Genomic DNA, 15,636 nt, shown 5'->3' on the forward strand with positions numbered 1-15,636 from the left:
CTCTTTGCTGTTTTTTCATGACAGTTCCTCCAAATGTAAAATCTGGAAGTTAGGGCCTTGGGGGCACAATTAGACTGTGAAAACACGGGCATCTATCCAAGATGTCCCAGAGTTGTCTGAGCCCACTATCTGGTGAGGAGATGCAATCTGATTACCCACACATAGGTGCCATCTGAGCTGCCCAGCCAACCCCCAGCTGCTGCTGCTTAAAGGCACAGGTCTCCTGTGTCCTGCCTTTCCTATGTACATACCCCTGACACCCTAGGGCATCCCAGACAGCACTACCAATCTATAGCAAGCAGCTGAATAAAACCCTAAATTCTCATTACCTGCACTGTGACCTTGGATATACACAGTGACTCAATCTGGAATAGAGTCCCACACCTTCAGCCTACAGAGAGACTGCACCAGCCTGCAGGAAGTAGGTAGATCACAGGGATTTGGATGAAGGCAAGTTGTTTCAGTACGTGGCCATAAGCACAACCAGAGCCAGAAGTCAGCAATCTCAACAGTCACCTCACTTTTTTCTCTCAAAAGTTTTAGCAAGTTTTTTGCTCAAACCAGACTCTTAAATCCACACTCTGTATCTGCATGTCAGAATAAATGACCCCTTAAAGCACTGTTATAAGCTACAGAAGCAATTTATAAGACGATTCACAATCCATAATTAAGCAATGCACTCTGCTCCAAAGCTGAAAATCAAAGGGAGATCAAAGGCAGTTATTTACAAAGCAGAAGAAAGCAAGCAGCAATCTGAGCAAAGACAAAACTAAGTTATTCCCACACATCCTACACACAGAAGTTAGCAACAAAACTGTGCAGATTTAATGAGGGACACATGGACAAAAAGATTCTCAACTGTTATGAAATTAAGATGCAAACAAGGTTCTAAGCTCATAGCACACCTGATCAGAGATCTCTTCCTCAGAGTTGGCTTGAGAAACTTAACACACAGCACCTGTGGTAAAATGGCTGGAAATCCCAACTGCACAGAGCTGGAGTCTTGTTTGAGGGACTTCTTCCCACCCCATTACAGAGTGACTCTATGCATTACAAAGGAGGTTTCCACCCAAGTGGTTCAGCAATGGAAAAACGATCAAAAGAAACAAGCTGCAAAAAGCTCACTTGTTTTACTGTAGTTCAAAGAAACAGAGCCAGGGCAAGTTGGTGACAATGTCTATAACAGGTATGAGGGTATCTTTCCCAACTCTGTTACAGATTCTCCATGTGATGGGGAAAAATACTTAATCTTAAAGGCACCAAAACAGATAAAGCTACAGAAAAACAGACAGCAGTGTCAGCTGGATGTGTGCCTGAATAGGAATTGGAAGGAGGAATGGAAGGAAGGAAAAATGAACTCCTGAGGCCCAGAGGAAGGATGACAACTGAGAGGAGGAAGTGTTGCTGTAAACAACACGGACATACAGAAATCACTGCCACTGCAGACCATATGGAGGGAGTCCTGGTAATTGGGAACGACTTTCTTATGTGTTGTCATGGAAATAGAGCAACACAGTATCTGTACATAATGATGAAGCCTTTCCAGAAGCAAATCCTGCCTGGATTTGATAACTGCTCTTCTGCCAAATGTAGACATACACGAACAAAGACAATCCAGATAAATCTGCAATCTGCTACACATGGTACGTCAAAGGAGGACGGACCAGGTTCTGCTGCAGCATAAATAACTGGGTGTGAAGCAGTCTTCAGAAACAAGCTGCCCAGAGTAACACAGAAGGAAGAACAGCAGCTAGGGCCCAATAAAGCTTGGTTAATAGCCTGATAAGCCTTGCTAGAGGTCCCTTTCCCCACTATAGATTCTGGGAGGGAAAACTGTCTCAAAGGTACATACCCAAGTGGCTTTCCACCTGTAATCTGCTGGTTTTGGCAGAGCTGGCAGCTCCTCCCACCCACCCATGTACCACAGCCCACATCCCTATCATGGCAGTAATAAAACAGTTTGTGTGGCTAAGGCTATAATCTAGATCACTGAAATGACTTGAGATAAAAATACCCTTGTCCCAGAAAGTGAATTGAGTTTTCAGCACAGCCCTGCAGACAGCTGTATCAGTAGAGCTGCAAGTGGTGAGCAGAAGCAGGATTTTTTTTAACCTGCCTTTACTTAACAGGGAGGAAATCACAGAATAGCCAACACTGTACCAACAGAAGACATCTTTGGGATCTGTCTAGCTCCAAACCTATTCGAGACTGTAACAGTACAAATAAATTAATTGTGTCAGGAGACACTGATTACATCCTAAGAGGAAGATGAATGATCTGAGATGGGGTTTCAAATCTAGTTCAGTAAATTGAACTGTGCACTCAGCCTCAAATGCAAGATAAAGGAAATTCTACAGTAGAATGTCTAGTATTCTGATAACCCAGATACTCCCTCAGTGGGTGAGATAAGACCCAAACCTCTGACCCTAGTATGATTTAAAAACCTACCTGGTGTATCCCTGTTAAGTATCTCACCCATGAGGCAACCTTATCTACGAGACTCTCCTGTACATACACCTCAGCTCCTATGGCTGTCTTTTGACCTACTAAATCATGTCATATGCGAAAGACACACAGGGGAACACTTCTCTGTGCTGCAGGCCTTTGGTTTATACCTGTTAGCTGCATGATGCTTTGCACATATTGGTCTCTGGAAATTATTCATGTAGGGAACTTGTTTACTTGTTTACTTGTTTATTTCCTAGGCAGGAGCTAACCAGCAGTTCACAGTCACCCTGAGTGACTGGAGGTGGTCAGACAGTACCTAGCTGGTACCTTAACCCCTCCATCCTGCAGCTCTTTACTTGTGAAATGCTGATAAAAAAAGGGCATATCACAGTGCAAAATATATCAGAAACAGTGAGAGTTTTCTCAGGATACTGGAAACTGAAGTCAAAGTGCTCTTTTACTGTGTCATAAGACTGGATGATAAACTTGCCTTTGGTGATCAAGGACCAGTGTTGCTACACTTTTACCTTTTGCTCTCATCTTCAGTTACAGGTTGTTCTGTTTCAAACAAGTTTAGATCAGTCGGGATGTTGAAAGTCTCCTTTCCATTGCCACTGTTACTCTTCTGACTGTTCTGCTTTTCTTTCTTCCTCTCCATTAGATTCTGCAATCTTCTCTGCTGTTGTACCTGAAGAGCTTTAAACTGGCTTTTAAAATGTTCGTTCCCATTTACGTCTGACTCCATTGCTTACTAAAAGCATCACAAGAAGAAAATGAAGAGCAACAGAGAGCAGAGATCAACATCATATTCAAAACATCCTCTTCTAACAGCTGCTTTGTAGTTTTTCCACACTGACCTTTGCAGTCTCCCTGACACCACCTTTTCCTCTAAATCACTGTGTTCTTCAGCCTCTCAGCTTCGCTTTAATGGCTTTTTACCACAAATGCCTTTCAAACAGAAAAAAAAGAATTAAAAAATATCTTCAGGTCTTTTAACCTCCAACATTAAAAAAAGTGTTTAAAACTGTTTTCTAAACAGATCCATTTAAAACAAACATCTTTAGAGAAGAGCAAGTTGGGGCTGAATCGAAGCCAATGTAACAACCACGTTACTGAAAGGAATGCAGGCAGGCTGCTGCTCAGCTCCATCCGCAGGTTACAAAGGAAGGTGCTGATTCCCCATGTTGGGTCTAAGGTAGGACTGAGTGAAACTGAGAGCCCTATGAGATCTATGAAGAAAGGATGAGGGAATTGGGCTTGTTTAGCTTGAAGAAGGCTCTGGTGAGACCTCATTGTGGACTTCCAGTGGTTGAAGGGAGTGTATAAACAGGAGAGGAAATCGCTATTTGTGAGGGTGGACAGTGGTAGGACAAGGGGGAATGGCGTTAAACTGAGACAGGGGGAGTTTAGGTTGGATCTGAGGAAGTTTTTCCCCCAGAGGGTGGTGACGCACTGGAACAGGTTGCCCAAGGAGGCTGTGGATGCCCCNACTGGAACAGGTTGCCCAAGGAGGCTGTGGATGCCCCATCCCTGCAGGCATTCAAGGCCAGGCTGGATGTGGCTCTGGGCAGCCTGGGCTGCTGGTTGGTGACCCTGCACACAGCAGGGGGTTGGAGCTGGATGAGCACTGTGGGCTTTTGCAACCCAGGCCATCCAATGATTCTGTGATCCTGTTTATCCTCATGCTCCCTTTGGATACCAAGGTACCCCATCTTTCTAAGCACTGAGTGGTGACATTAAAGCGACAGTATTGCTATCCAGCTCAATGCCTACACCCTTTGCACTGTGCTGAAGGCAGTTTGTTTTCCCAAGTGTTCCAGCCCTCTCTCCCATTTAAAACCAAACGTACCTTTGGTCTGACAAAAGCAATGGCTGAAGCTACCACAGGCACAGGGCTTATCTCACTCTGAGGCACTCAGCAGCCTGATGAAGGACAAAGTGTCTGTGAGGAACTTTATTCAAGCACCAAGCCTGGCTGGGGATGAATTACAACCTGAGGGCACTGTTATACCTCGGGACTCTCAGGGCCGAAGGGGATGCGCCATAGCTCACCTCCTTCAGCTCCACACAGGCCGCGCTGCCCATTCAGCCCCTCTCCGCCGTCCCACCCCCTCCAACACCCCTGTTCCTACCTACCCGGCCTCCCCCAGCCCCGAGGCCGGCGGCAGAGCCCTCAGAGCCCGCGTTGGCCCGGCCGTACTCAGCCCCTCCGGCTCCGGGCTCCGCTGCCGGCCCACGCCGTTCCCATGGCAGCAACATGGCGAGGGCGGAGGAAAGCGAGGAGCCGCGCATGCGCACTGAACGCCGCTCTCCTCAGCGCGGCCGCCATCTTAGCGCCCTCAGCCTCCAGGCGACCCACAGAGATGGGGGGGTGATGGGAGACGCCATATCTCCGTCATGGGGGAGAGGAGTACGATTTAAGGCTAAATACAGCGGAAAAAGTCCGGCCCCACAGGAAATCCTCACACACGCATTGATTACCTGCATTGCTCTCAGCTGTTTATTCACATTGCATCACACACACCCCTCCCCACAACATTACCACAGAGCTGGAGGGCACACCTCGCTTTATTCATGAAACATTGGCACGATGGAATGTAGGCTAGTCAGAGAGTTTGTCTGTTTTTAAAACCAATTCACTTCATCGACACATTTATTTATGTGACTGCTGTTAGAGATACAAGGGGGTTCCTGCATAAAACCACACTGGCAGTTTACAAAGGTCTTTACACCTCACCCAAGGGGTTTTTCAGATGCAAGTGCTTCAAAATTACTATGGGAAAACCTTATTGTATAAATTAGAGCTAGATCACACTTCAAAAAGCATTAGAATGCCAAACCCAGACATACTTTAAATGTTACATTTAAATATTAGCCAGAAGGACACTGAAGTTACACAAAATACAGTAATCCAAGGGGCTGAAAGCCTATGGTAAAAAATAGGGAGCTTGTGTCTTCCTTAACGATTAATAAATATAACATTTAAATAGCTGAAAAGCACCAAATAATGTCACGCCTTAAATAAAAAGAAATAAAATAGATGTTTATAGATCTCTCTGTTTTAGTGCTACTAGAAGCTTATAAATTACAAGGCCAGAGGCTGGCAAATATACAGGACACGAAGCGACGTGAAAATACAGTGCTGTCTTACAGACACAGCCTCTACACCCTGGCTGAGGTCTAGCAAAGCTAGCTCAGACTTCGTCATTTTGGGCAATGGCAACAAGAGAAGTCATCAATTGTGAAGTCATCAATTGTAGGACTGAGTAAAACAGCCCAGGGGAAGAATATGGGTGCTCCACTACATCCCCTAAAAAGCAGGGTATGATAGTGCCAAAGGGAACCACACTGCCATACCCATTCACGTAGTATGCAATCATTTATGCTGCCAGCCTCAGAACAGCGTACCATGTACAAAAATAAAGGGCAATTCTCTAAAACAATATATATTTCCCCCCCCCCCCCCGCTCAAGAACCCCTTGATATGAGGTTTATAGATGCAGTACACAGGCCACCACTGGGACAGATGTAGGTCATTGTTCTATTACTCCTTGGGCTTTATCACATACTCCCGAAGCATGGAATACAGCACACCTATGAGACAGAAAAAAAACCACAGTGTGAGAAGAAGAAAGCTTTAAGGAATACTTAAATAGGGCCTCAAAGTACAGATCCCTCAGTACATTCAGGGATAATAACATCACTGTCTATGCAGGCTGGCTTTCCAATGCATTAAATTCAGAAATAGCAATGTATCTACATGGGAAAACATTAATAGCAGGTGGTCTTTTGTCTTTGCCTCCAATTTCTATACCTCCAGAAGCTTCCCACACATATAGTACAAATTTCTACTCTCAGAGCTAACAGAGCTCAGTACTCAACACGTGTAGTACAACATCCACCAGCAGGAAAAGAGGTGCAAGAAGGTCCCCACAACCTCCTGCTCAGTACGTACCACAAGTTATTGCTCCCACAACGAAACCCTGCGCTGCCACACGCATGTGAATCAGGTGGAGCGACATCTTCGTGTTCCCCCGGTGCTTCAGTTTGTACAGCCCATAGCCCACCACCACGGCAAAGCCAGCCATCCCTGCAAGGGAGGAAAACACCCATATGAGTAAGGATCACATCCCACACCTCAATGACCTTGATTTGCCTCAAAAAACCCTGAGAATAAGCATGTTTTTGTCTGTTGGCTCTCCATATACAGCACAAGTCCTTGTCCTTCCCACTGCTTTCCACCTCATTTAAATCGCAAGTCAGCAGGGAAGACACTGACAATTTCCAGTGGTGTTAAAATACAACAGCAGAAACTCAGGGATTATTGTCAAGGTGTCAGAATCCCTTCAATATTTCTCAGAGAGCACAAGTGCTGCTTGCTTTCTTGGAAGGAAGCTCACGCTCAATAAAACAGCTCAGCTTTGGCTGGGGCACTCAGTGCTAATAGTGGGTGGAGGCATCCTAACATATCACCTGCCTACCCAGCATGTTATACTGGGTGTTGTCACATTTGGCCTTCTTTCACCTGGACACAAGTCATCAGTTCCCTCTCCCATGTTACAGGGCAGAGGTTCAGCATGGTGTCTTCATAGAGACACTGTCCATTTTAGTCCTACAAACCACACAGGCCAGGCTGTGCCATTTCCTTCTGGTATAAAGTGCTCCCATAGAACGACAGTGGGCAGCAGTTTCCAATCCCCACCACTTCAGTCTGCATTTAAAGAAGGTTATTTACATTATTCAAAGAAGGCTGCCAAGTTTTAAGGATTGTGTGTATTTCACTGCCAAAAACCCAGACAGCTTGGCTACAAGAAACATTACCAGTTCCACCTGAGAAGCTAACAGCCTTTCTCTGTGCATGATTTACAGAATAGCTTCATTAAATACAAATAATTCTGGTGCCTGCAAGGCAGCTCTGACACAGTTTGAGCTGATCCACCTGGGGGAACCCAGCCCATGAAGCCTGCAGCAACGAGCCACAGAGCAAAGTCCTGTGACCACAGAAACCAGAAGCAGCGATCAGCCGTCATGGAACAGCTCACCCCAACTGACCTGAACAGCGTCCATTTAAGGCAGCTGGAAATCAAACCCTCTCCTGTTAGAGGTGGCTCCCAATCACAGCAGAGTTCTCAGGGTGCACACAGACCTGTCCTCCAGGCTTTTCCATCAGCTCAGAGGCTGAGAACTCAGCCAACCTCAAGCTGGGGAACCATTAAACCCAGCAGGAAAACGCTAGGACAGCAGAACAGCAAAGGAAAACCTCATCTTTAGGGCGTGGGATGAATTCTAGATACTCGTTTGCTACATTATTACCTTGAAAGTCATATTGTAGCGATCACATATAGCCAATAACATTAGAACAGCTGCTAGGCGCCCTCCTCATCACAGGACCACTTCAGTACATCTTTTGAAATCCACCTAAGCATTTTTGGGCATTATTTTTGGAGGATCTGGGTCTGCTATTATTAAGATGAGAGGCCCCATCGATTTCTCTCTTAACACAGAAGCAAATAAATCCCATCGCAGGTACGAGCAGCACCAGGAAGTCATTACAAAGAGGAAACCATTTCAGCCCCATTCACAGTATGGGCCTGTATTTGCCATATTGATTTCCCACCCAGAGCAGGTCTATGTAAATACATCCAAACCTCAGCTCACCAATGGGTACGAATGGCGTCTCCTTAAACTTCCGTAGCAGCTTCGACGTCTGGCTGGTTTCAGTCTCATACTCGGGGTAAACTGGTTCATGATCTGACGACATGGTGCCTGCAAAGACAACGAGTCTCCCTTGAGATTTTATCAATAAGAAAAAGAAAATCCTTTTATCTATTCCTTAAGAAATGAAGGTCACCTTAGTTCAGTGCAAGCCACGAGAGATGAAGCTTCGCATACAGATGATTTAATTCAAGTGAAGCTTTGGTTAGTGATACCCTCGTGCATTGCTCACGCTGTTTGATAGCAGAAACTTGCTGCTCTGTTCAATCTTCCCCCCCATTACAGACCCCAGCCCGCTCCCAGGCCCCCCATACCCGTGGATCGCCGGCATCACCCCGCTCCCCGGCCCGCCCTGACCTTGCCCGACACCGGGCCGCCCCGAGGCCTGCAAGGCCGCCCCGCCAGCCCCGCTTCAAAGCGGAGGCGAACCAAGAAGGAGAAAGGAAAGAGCCAGGCTGGATAACGACCCTCAGCCCCCTCACCCGGCGCCGCGCTCCGCTCCCACCGCACAGCGCTCACGGCAGCCGCCGCTCCGCACTCGGCTCCCGACACCGGCCGGTGTGTGCGGCACCAGGCCCCGCCCCCTGCTCTTATGGCCGGCAGCCTTGGGCCCACCCCCCTGCCCGCATCGGAACTACAAACCCCAGAGCGCCAAGCGCCCTCCGCCAGCCAATCCTGATGATAGGAGACCGTGCAATCTCCTATGACGTTATACTATGAGGATGTACAGGTACTGGGTGCTGGAAACCCTGACAGCCAATGAAACCCATTCTTGACATCGACAGGCTGGAAAGCTGGGCTCGGGTGAACCTAATGAGGTTCAACACGGCAAAGTGCAAGGTTTTGCACTTGGGCTGGAAGAACCCCAGGCACCTGTACAGGCTGGGAGGAGTGGTCCTGGAGAGCAGCTCGGCAGAGAAGGACCTGGGGGTCCTGATGGACGAGAGTCTCAACATGAGCCAGCAGTGCGCTCTGGCAGCTCGGAAAGCAAATGGGATCCTGGGCTCCATCAGGAGAGGGGTGGTCAGCAGGGATAGGGAGGAGATTGTCCCTCTCTACTCTGCTCTTGTGAGGCCCCATCTGTTGTACTGTGTCCAGGTGTGGAGCCCTCAGTACAAAAAAGACATGGAGATTTTGGAAAGGGTCCAGAGGAGGGCCACAAAGATGATCAGGGGGCTGGAGCACCTCCCCTATGAGGACAGGCTGAGGGAGTTGGGTTTGTTCAGCCTGGAGAAGAGAAGGTTGTGGGGTGACCGCATTGCAGCCTTTCAATACCTGAAGGGAACTTACTCCCAGGAGGGGAGTAAACTCTTGGAAAGGGCTGACAATAGCAGGACACGGGGAAATGGTTTTAAGTTAAAAGAGGGAAGATTTAGGTTGGATGTTAGGGGGAAGTTCTTCACTAGGAGAGTGGTTAGGTCCTGGAACAGGCTGCCCAGGGAGGTTGTGGATGCCCTGTCCTTAGAGGTGTTCAAGGCCAGGTTGGACGGGGCCCTGGGCAACCTGATCTAGTAAATGTGTATGTTTGGTGGCCCTGCCAGGCAGGGGGGTTGGAACTACATGATCCTTGAGGTCCCTTCCAACCCGGGTCATTCTGTGATTCTGTGACGCCATACACCCCCATCTGAAACAAAGGGATGTGGCCACAGGGTCAGGAGCAGCCGTGTGACCTCAGAGAGGCCTGAGATATAGGGAAGCTGATGCTATCAGTGCTGTCATTACCCTGACTGCCTCAGGCCTTCAGCAGTGCCTGTGCTCAGCTACAGATGGTCACTATTACTTTTCTTTCCCTTATTATTTATAGCATCACTATGAACAAACAGCATTTGCAAAACCATAGGGACTGGGGGATGAACTCAGCACATTGTTGCATCCCCAAGAGTGAGTTTTGAAGCTGCTGTTTTCAGGAAGCAAAACAGAACATTGTTTTGTGTTTTTTTTTCCCAGCAGCTTGTTGGCTTTTTGCTTCAGAAATTACGTTGATGTAAACCCACATTCAACATCAAATGGAAGTTCTCTGGTGGATGGCAGGACCCTGCTTTTCCTCCATCTCATTTTTGCCTTTTTACCTTTATATTTTCTAAATTTGAGCTCAGTTTGCCCCCTCTTTACACTGAACCAGGGATTTTAAAGCCTGAAGGCAGCATAGAAATTTTTCTTAATTATCGAAGCAGTGCCTGGAGCTCAAACAAAAAACCCCCTCAGGATCCTGAAGATGCTTAAAACCTTCCCCTGAACTTGGAGGCAACTTGCCATAGCAAAACAGCATAGAAAAGTTCTTTGTGGAGCCCTCACCCCATTTTTGGAGTCTGGGGCCTTAAAGAGAGCAGAGCCCTGCTTTTCCAGGCATCACAAAAGCAAGCAGCTCTTCTATACCCTTTACTTTTAATTATTATTTTTAATGCTACTGAACGTCCCTAAATGTGCTTTCCATTATTGATAATCTGGTTACATTAATTGCCAAAGCCATTAAGGCTCTGCAGAGTATAAAAGGAAAAAAAAAGGAGTCTGCAATTACCAGCTCCCAAATGGACTTAAAATCTGGTAATAAATGACAGCGAGGGCTGCTCTTGGCCATGGCTGTTACAGACAAGTTTAATTCCCTGCAGCTCTGAGCTCTGTGCTCTAGGGTAGAAACTCAATTATAAGCCCAAACTCACTTTGTTTTCATTGCTGGGCTAACGATGGTCCTGTCACCTGAAGCAGCCCCATCAAAGCCTGTGCTTTTTGCTCTCTGCTAATATGTGCATTGCCCAGGCCTGGGAGCACTGCTTTAGCTGAGGCAGATGATTGCTGTAATCGACCAACTAAATGGCTGGTTTGGTTCCCTTTGGAAACCTGAGCCTTACCCAGGCAGCAGAAACAAGCAGCTTTTGGTCTTGCATGGGCACTGTAGGGAAATGCAGGTTTGGTGCAAGGGCAGAGCCTGGAGGAGCTGAGATGTGGGCTGGGAGCTGCACTGATTTTCCCTGAAGAGTGTTTTAAATCAGTAACACCCATGTTTTTGGTGCAAAAGTCATTTTGGAACAGTGGACAAGGAAGTAACCAACGAAATGCATCTCAGAATAACACAGCAACAGCAGGGAGAACACGGGGACCAGGCTGGAGGCAGCCCCAGCAGCTGAGCATTGAGATCTGACATCTCAGTGCAGGATGGTTTCCTGACATTGGAACTGTCAGCACTGGGTTTTCAGACAGTCAGAAGAGGCCGGTTAGCTCTAAGCAAGAAGCTGGGCTGTGTAAGCCCGGTCTGTCTCACCTCCTTACAAATCCTATTTCAGCTTTTATCAGGGGTGGTGTCAGCACTGCGGTGACTCCAGGAAAGGCAAAATAAAGGCAGAGCGGTCACACTGAGCTCACATTTCCTCTTGCACCACTGTGAGAGATCTGTTCCTAGAAGCCTGAGTCAAACTTCTGGCACAATGGGAACTGCCCGCCGTGGAGCAGCGGCTCTTGTAAGTGCATTTTCTCTTTTGTGCTTGTAGATAGTGGAAAAACCTGGAGAGGTTCCTTTGGGCTGGGATTAATTTCAGAGCTCAGCCCATGTATTTCTTGGGGGGATTAATTGCTTTTTTGCTCTGCAACATGGGAGCCCAGAAGTGGAGGTTGTGGGGTGGCTGCCCCAGTGTGGCTGCAGGGGGTGCTGGAGCTGTACGGAGTCTCACTGTATGTCAGAGTGGGTGGAAAACTTTGGCTTCCTCCCATGGACGTGTAGTCCAGAGTGCGTTCAGCTGCAGATAAGTTTCCTCCAAAACAAGAAGCAGAAAAAAATAAAGCTCGTTCCATTAAAGTTTTCTTTGTTGTGCTGTGCATCCGTATGGCTGCCATCTGCTGCTCACCAAGGGGAGGTGAGACTGCAGGAAAACATCACAGCTCTGCTCACACTAAACTTTCTCTCCTTTTCAGCCAGCCTGGGATGGATACTTCGGCAGTCTCAGACATGGGGTCACAGCAGGTATGTTCACCTCTTGCAACTCTGCACTGCAGGGATCCTCAGCTCTGCTCTAAGCCTTCCATGAGAAAGGCCTGATTCTGGCCCTAGCTGCCTTTGGGGATCTTGGTCATGGGTAGGGTTGGGGTTAGCACAGCTTGTCCTGGGAACAGTGGCTGTTAGAGCCTGGAGATTAGTCTTCATCAGTAAAACCCACTCTGGCCTTCATGGTACCACTGGGAGGTGGCTCAGGCAGATTTCATCTCCCACCATAGGAGATTTCATCTCTTCATTGACAGACATTGCCCTGTTTGGGTGACTTTTGAAAGATGACTTCCTTGTGATGCTCTCGTGGTTGGAGTTTGTTGAGAATCAGACTCTGAAACTAGGAAGTTCTCTCAATTATTGACTGTTTACTGAAGTGTGGTCTGCAGCTGTTAGAACGATGCGCAGTCACGGGTCACAGGAGGAACAACTCTAATGCATGGCCTTGGGCAGGGGCTTCAACCAACCTCTTGTCTCATGCTTTGATTCCTAGAACTGACACAAAGAAGGGACCATGTTGTACCAGGAGCAGTTACTTTTTGGTACTTTGTTTCTGAGAGCAGCCCTACCAAGCTGAAGGTGCTGGTGGTAGGTTCTGCTGTGCTGAAAAGCAGGATGACAGGTTGTATATTAGGATAAATTTCTTCTCAGAAAGAGTGGTAATGCTCCAGCACAGTCTGCCCTGAGAGGTGGTAGAGTCCCAGTCCCTGGGGGTGTTCAGGAAGAGGGTAGATATGGTGCTGAGGGGCATATGGTCAATGAGCATGGTGGGGGTAGGTTGGGGCTGGACTTAGTGGTCTCAGTGGTCTTTCCCAACCTGAATGGTTCTATGATTCTATGCCACTTTCTCAGTAGCAATCGTGGTGAACACAGAGCAGTACACAGCTGGGTGTGGTGCTGGACTTCACATAATTTAGGGTAGAAACTTCCTTAAAAGCCTGCAGTGGTGTCAGAGGGAAGTGGTGAATCAGCTCACAGGAGACCATGCTTTTTGTGCACGGGAGCAGGGAAACCTAAAGCATTATTTTAAATGTTTGTTTGTATGGCTGTCTCCATGCTGTAGGCAAAGGCCAAAGAGTGCACTGGAGTGAAGAAAAGATTCCACATTTGCTTTTCCTGCAACGAGACATTTTGAAAGGCCTTGGTGATACCCTTCTCCTGTCTTTTGCTCCTAGGCAGCCACTTGCCGTATGCAGCTTCAAAGCTGATGACAACAGCTGCAGCCTTGCTGGATGGCCAAGATTACACTGCCAGATTGAGTGACTACCCCTATGAGTACCTGGATGAGGAGGATTACGTGCTTTATGGCCTTTGCACCAAAGAAGAGGTGGTCTCCTTTAGTAAAGCATTCTTGCCAGCTTTTTACACCGTGGTTTTCCTAGTTGGGTTCACTGGGAACATTCTTCTATTTACTGTCCTCATGTATGTCAGTAAGAAAAAGAAGATGGCAGAGGTGTATTTGCTGAACCTGGTGGTTTCAGATTTCCTCTTGCTGCTAACCCTTCCTGTCTGGGCCCTGTTCATTTCTCAGTGGGTGACCTGGGATCTGTTGTGCCCCTTCTTAAATGCCATGTACATCATGAATTTTTACAGTGGTATCTTTTTTGTAAGCTGCATGAGTCTGGACACGTATCTGCAGATAGTTCATGCTTGCTCTCCTCACAGCTTTGTGACACAAAAGAAGTCCTTCCTCGTCTTGTTGGTGTTGTGGGTCCTCTCCATACTCCTCTCCATTCCTGACGCCCTCTTCAGCAGCACGAAGGAAATGCACAACAAAACCATCATGTGCACGCATGATTACGGCCAGAAACACTTACTTTGGAAAGTTGTCTTTCAGGTCACTCAAAACGTTGTGGGTTTCCTTCTGCCCTTCTTCTTCATGGTGTTCTGCTATTCCCGCAGCATGTGTGTCCTCATTGTGTCCCGGGTGCCTGGCTCAAGGAGAGCACTCCGCTTTGTCTTTACTCTGGTAGCTGTCTTCTTTGTCCTGTGGTTCCCTTACAACATTGTCCTCATCCTTCACTCCCTGCAGTATGTTGGTCTGATCCAGAGCTGCGAGAGGAGTAGGCAACTGGACTATGCCATACAGATCACAGAGAGCTTGTCCTTTGTCCACTGCTGCCTCAACCCTGTGCTCTATGCTTTTGTGAGGAAACGGTTCAGGTTGTACTTATGGAAGATCCCCCAGGCGTTCTGTAGGAAGGGCACCTTTGACATCCAGCTCTCAGAGACAAACAGCTCTTGCAGCAGATACACCGCTCAGATAGAAATGCTGAGCATCACCAACATGTGATTAATTCTTGCTGGCTTTTGCCATGTGCCAGGGGGGTGCACTCAGCTGGGCTCACCCCTTATCCTACCAGGAGAGACAACAGGAGGAACAGGCTCTTTTAAGTTGGTCTGACCCTCTGGGGGTCAATGAGCTGTGTATGCCACATTGAAGTGTACTGAGCAGGACCCTGTGTCTACCCAAGGGATGGATCTTTGGTCTGAGATTAGTTTGATCATTGCAGCGCCAGAATTCAGACCAGTAACAATCAGTAAGAGAGAGAAAATAAAACCAAAATGAAAAACCATCACTAACAGACATCAGTTTAACCTCTCCACGGAGTGGCAGCATGGCCTAAAACTGAAGAGCATGGATAGCTATTAGCCAATCCTTATAACTGTCTTGCAGTTCAAGGTTACTAGTTTGCTGACCTTTATTTAAAAGGTACTGTTCACCCCAAATGCTTTTGAACTTTAGCTAGGCTTTTTTCAGCCTAGAAATCAATTCAGCACGTGAGCTGGCTAGAACGGTGCAAATAAAGTTTATACCTTCAGAGCAAATACTCATCACCTTCTTAATTTTATTGCTAGACAGGGTTACTGATAGGACTGAGAAGGGTTTTCAGTTGAACAAAAAATGTGCATTTCTTTTCACTGCCATTATTTACAGCATCACTGCTGTGTGTTTCCAAAATGGCAAAGCTGGGAGCTTTGCTCAAAAAAAGGCTGAAGCAAATATATATATAGTTGATGCTGTGCTGTGGGTCAGGTCAGTGGGGGGAATGTGGGAAGGGAAGAACAGCTGGGAAACAAATCTGAGATAGAGATCTTCATCTCCTGACCCACCCAGGGGAGAGCCCGTGGGACTGTGCAGAGATAGGATGCTTAGGGGAAGAGGTGAAGGAAAAGAAAATGAAGAGTGAACTGGGGAGGAACAAGGGTGGGAAAATATGGAGCGGGTGAAAGCAGCTTGCACTGTGCATGGTCATCTCCTTACTACATCCTTTTCCCTACCTCTCTCACCACGTAATGCCCCTTTATCCCACAGGAGGCTGCTGCAAGGTCCACATGCCAGCAGCTGGATGCCCAGCACTGCACTGGGCACAAGGGATGGGGTCCCTGGGGTCCCCAACAGGAGACATTGAGGAGCAGTAGGCAAAATGAATAGAGCTGTTGGAGACCTTTCCTTCTCTTGGCATTTGGGACCAAAGTAGCTCAGCTCTGTCCCC

The 15,636-nt window shown here is 47.5% G+C and overlaps 3 protein-coding genes across 11 annotated transcripts in view; 1 reads left to right on the forward strand and 2 right to left on the reverse strand.

Moving 5' to 3' along the window:
• The window catches only part of CCDC13 (coiled-coil domain containing 13), a 29,724-nt gene extending 24,999 nt beyond the window's left edge, over positions 1 to 4,725 (reverse strand). For 2 of the 6 annotated variants that reach the window (XM_032442810.1, XM_015853007.1), the window contains exons 1-3: positions 4,585 to 4,724; positions 3,306 to 3,396; positions 2,976 to 3,199 (exon numbers count right to left, since the gene is read on the reverse strand). In XM_032442810.1, coding sequence (XP_032298701.1) covers positions 2,976 to 3,193 — 218 coding nt within the window. In that variant the 5' untranslated portion in view covers positions 3,194 to 3,199; positions 3,306 to 3,396; positions 4,585 to 4,724. Of the gene's footprint in view, positions 1 to 2,975; positions 3,200 to 3,305; positions 3,397 to 4,297; positions 4,391 to 4,500; positions 4,522 to 4,584 lie in introns of those variants that run through there. The other 4 variants (XM_015853008.1, XM_032442809.1, XM_032442808.1 and 1 more) reach the window with 4 other exon arrangements.
• Positions 4,726 to 4,925: 200 nt separating this feature from the next.
• On the reverse strand, positions 4,926 to 8,824 carry HIGD1A (HIG1 hypoxia inducible domain family member 1A). 3 transcript variants are annotated; one of them, XM_032442812.1, is made up of 4 exons: positions 8,806 to 8,824; positions 8,107 to 8,214; positions 6,404 to 6,538; positions 4,926 to 6,042 (listed from the first exon to the last, which is right to left on the reverse strand). In XM_032442812.1, the coding sequence occupies exons 2-4, from the start codon at positions 8,207 to 8,209 to the stop codon at positions 5,993 to 5,995; spliced, it is 288 nt and encodes a 95-aa protein (XP_032298703.1). In that variant the 5' UTR covers positions 8,210 to 8,214; positions 8,806 to 8,824; the 3' UTR covers positions 4,926 to 5,992. The 3 variants fall into 3 exon arrangements, with proteins under 3 accessions (XP_032298703.1, XP_015708501.1, XP_015708502.1); XM_015853015.2 differs by lacking the exon at positions 8,806 to 8,824 and adding an exon at positions 8,646 to 8,750; XM_015853016.2 differs by lacking the exon at positions 8,806 to 8,824 and adding an exon at positions 8,631 to 8,734.
• On the forward strand, positions 8,793 to 14,970 carry ACKR2 (atypical chemokine receptor 2). 2 transcript variants are annotated; one of them, XM_015853012.2, is made up of 4 exons: positions 8,793 to 8,893; positions 11,445 to 11,618; positions 12,070 to 12,118; positions 13,315 to 14,970. In XM_015853012.2, the coding sequence occupies exons 2-4, from the start codon at positions 11,586 to 11,588 to the stop codon at positions 14,430 to 14,432; spliced, it is 1,200 nt and encodes a 399-aa protein (XP_015708498.1). In that variant the 5' UTR covers positions 8,793 to 8,893; positions 11,445 to 11,585; the 3' UTR covers positions 14,433 to 14,970. The 2 variants fall into 2 exon arrangements, with proteins under 2 accessions (XP_015708498.1, XP_015708497.1); XM_015853011.2 differs by lacking the exon at positions 8,793 to 8,893 and having other exon boundaries at positions 10,233 to 11,618.
• Positions 14,971 to 15,636: the final 666 nt, after the last annotated feature.

Source organism: Coturnix japonica, chromosome 2 (assembly GCF_001577835.2).
Source record: "Coturnix japonica isolate 7356 chromosome 2, Coturnix japonica 2.1, whole genome shotgun sequence".
Taxonomy (NCBI): Eukaryota; Metazoa; Chordata; class Aves; order Galliformes; family Phasianidae; genus Coturnix; species Coturnix japonica.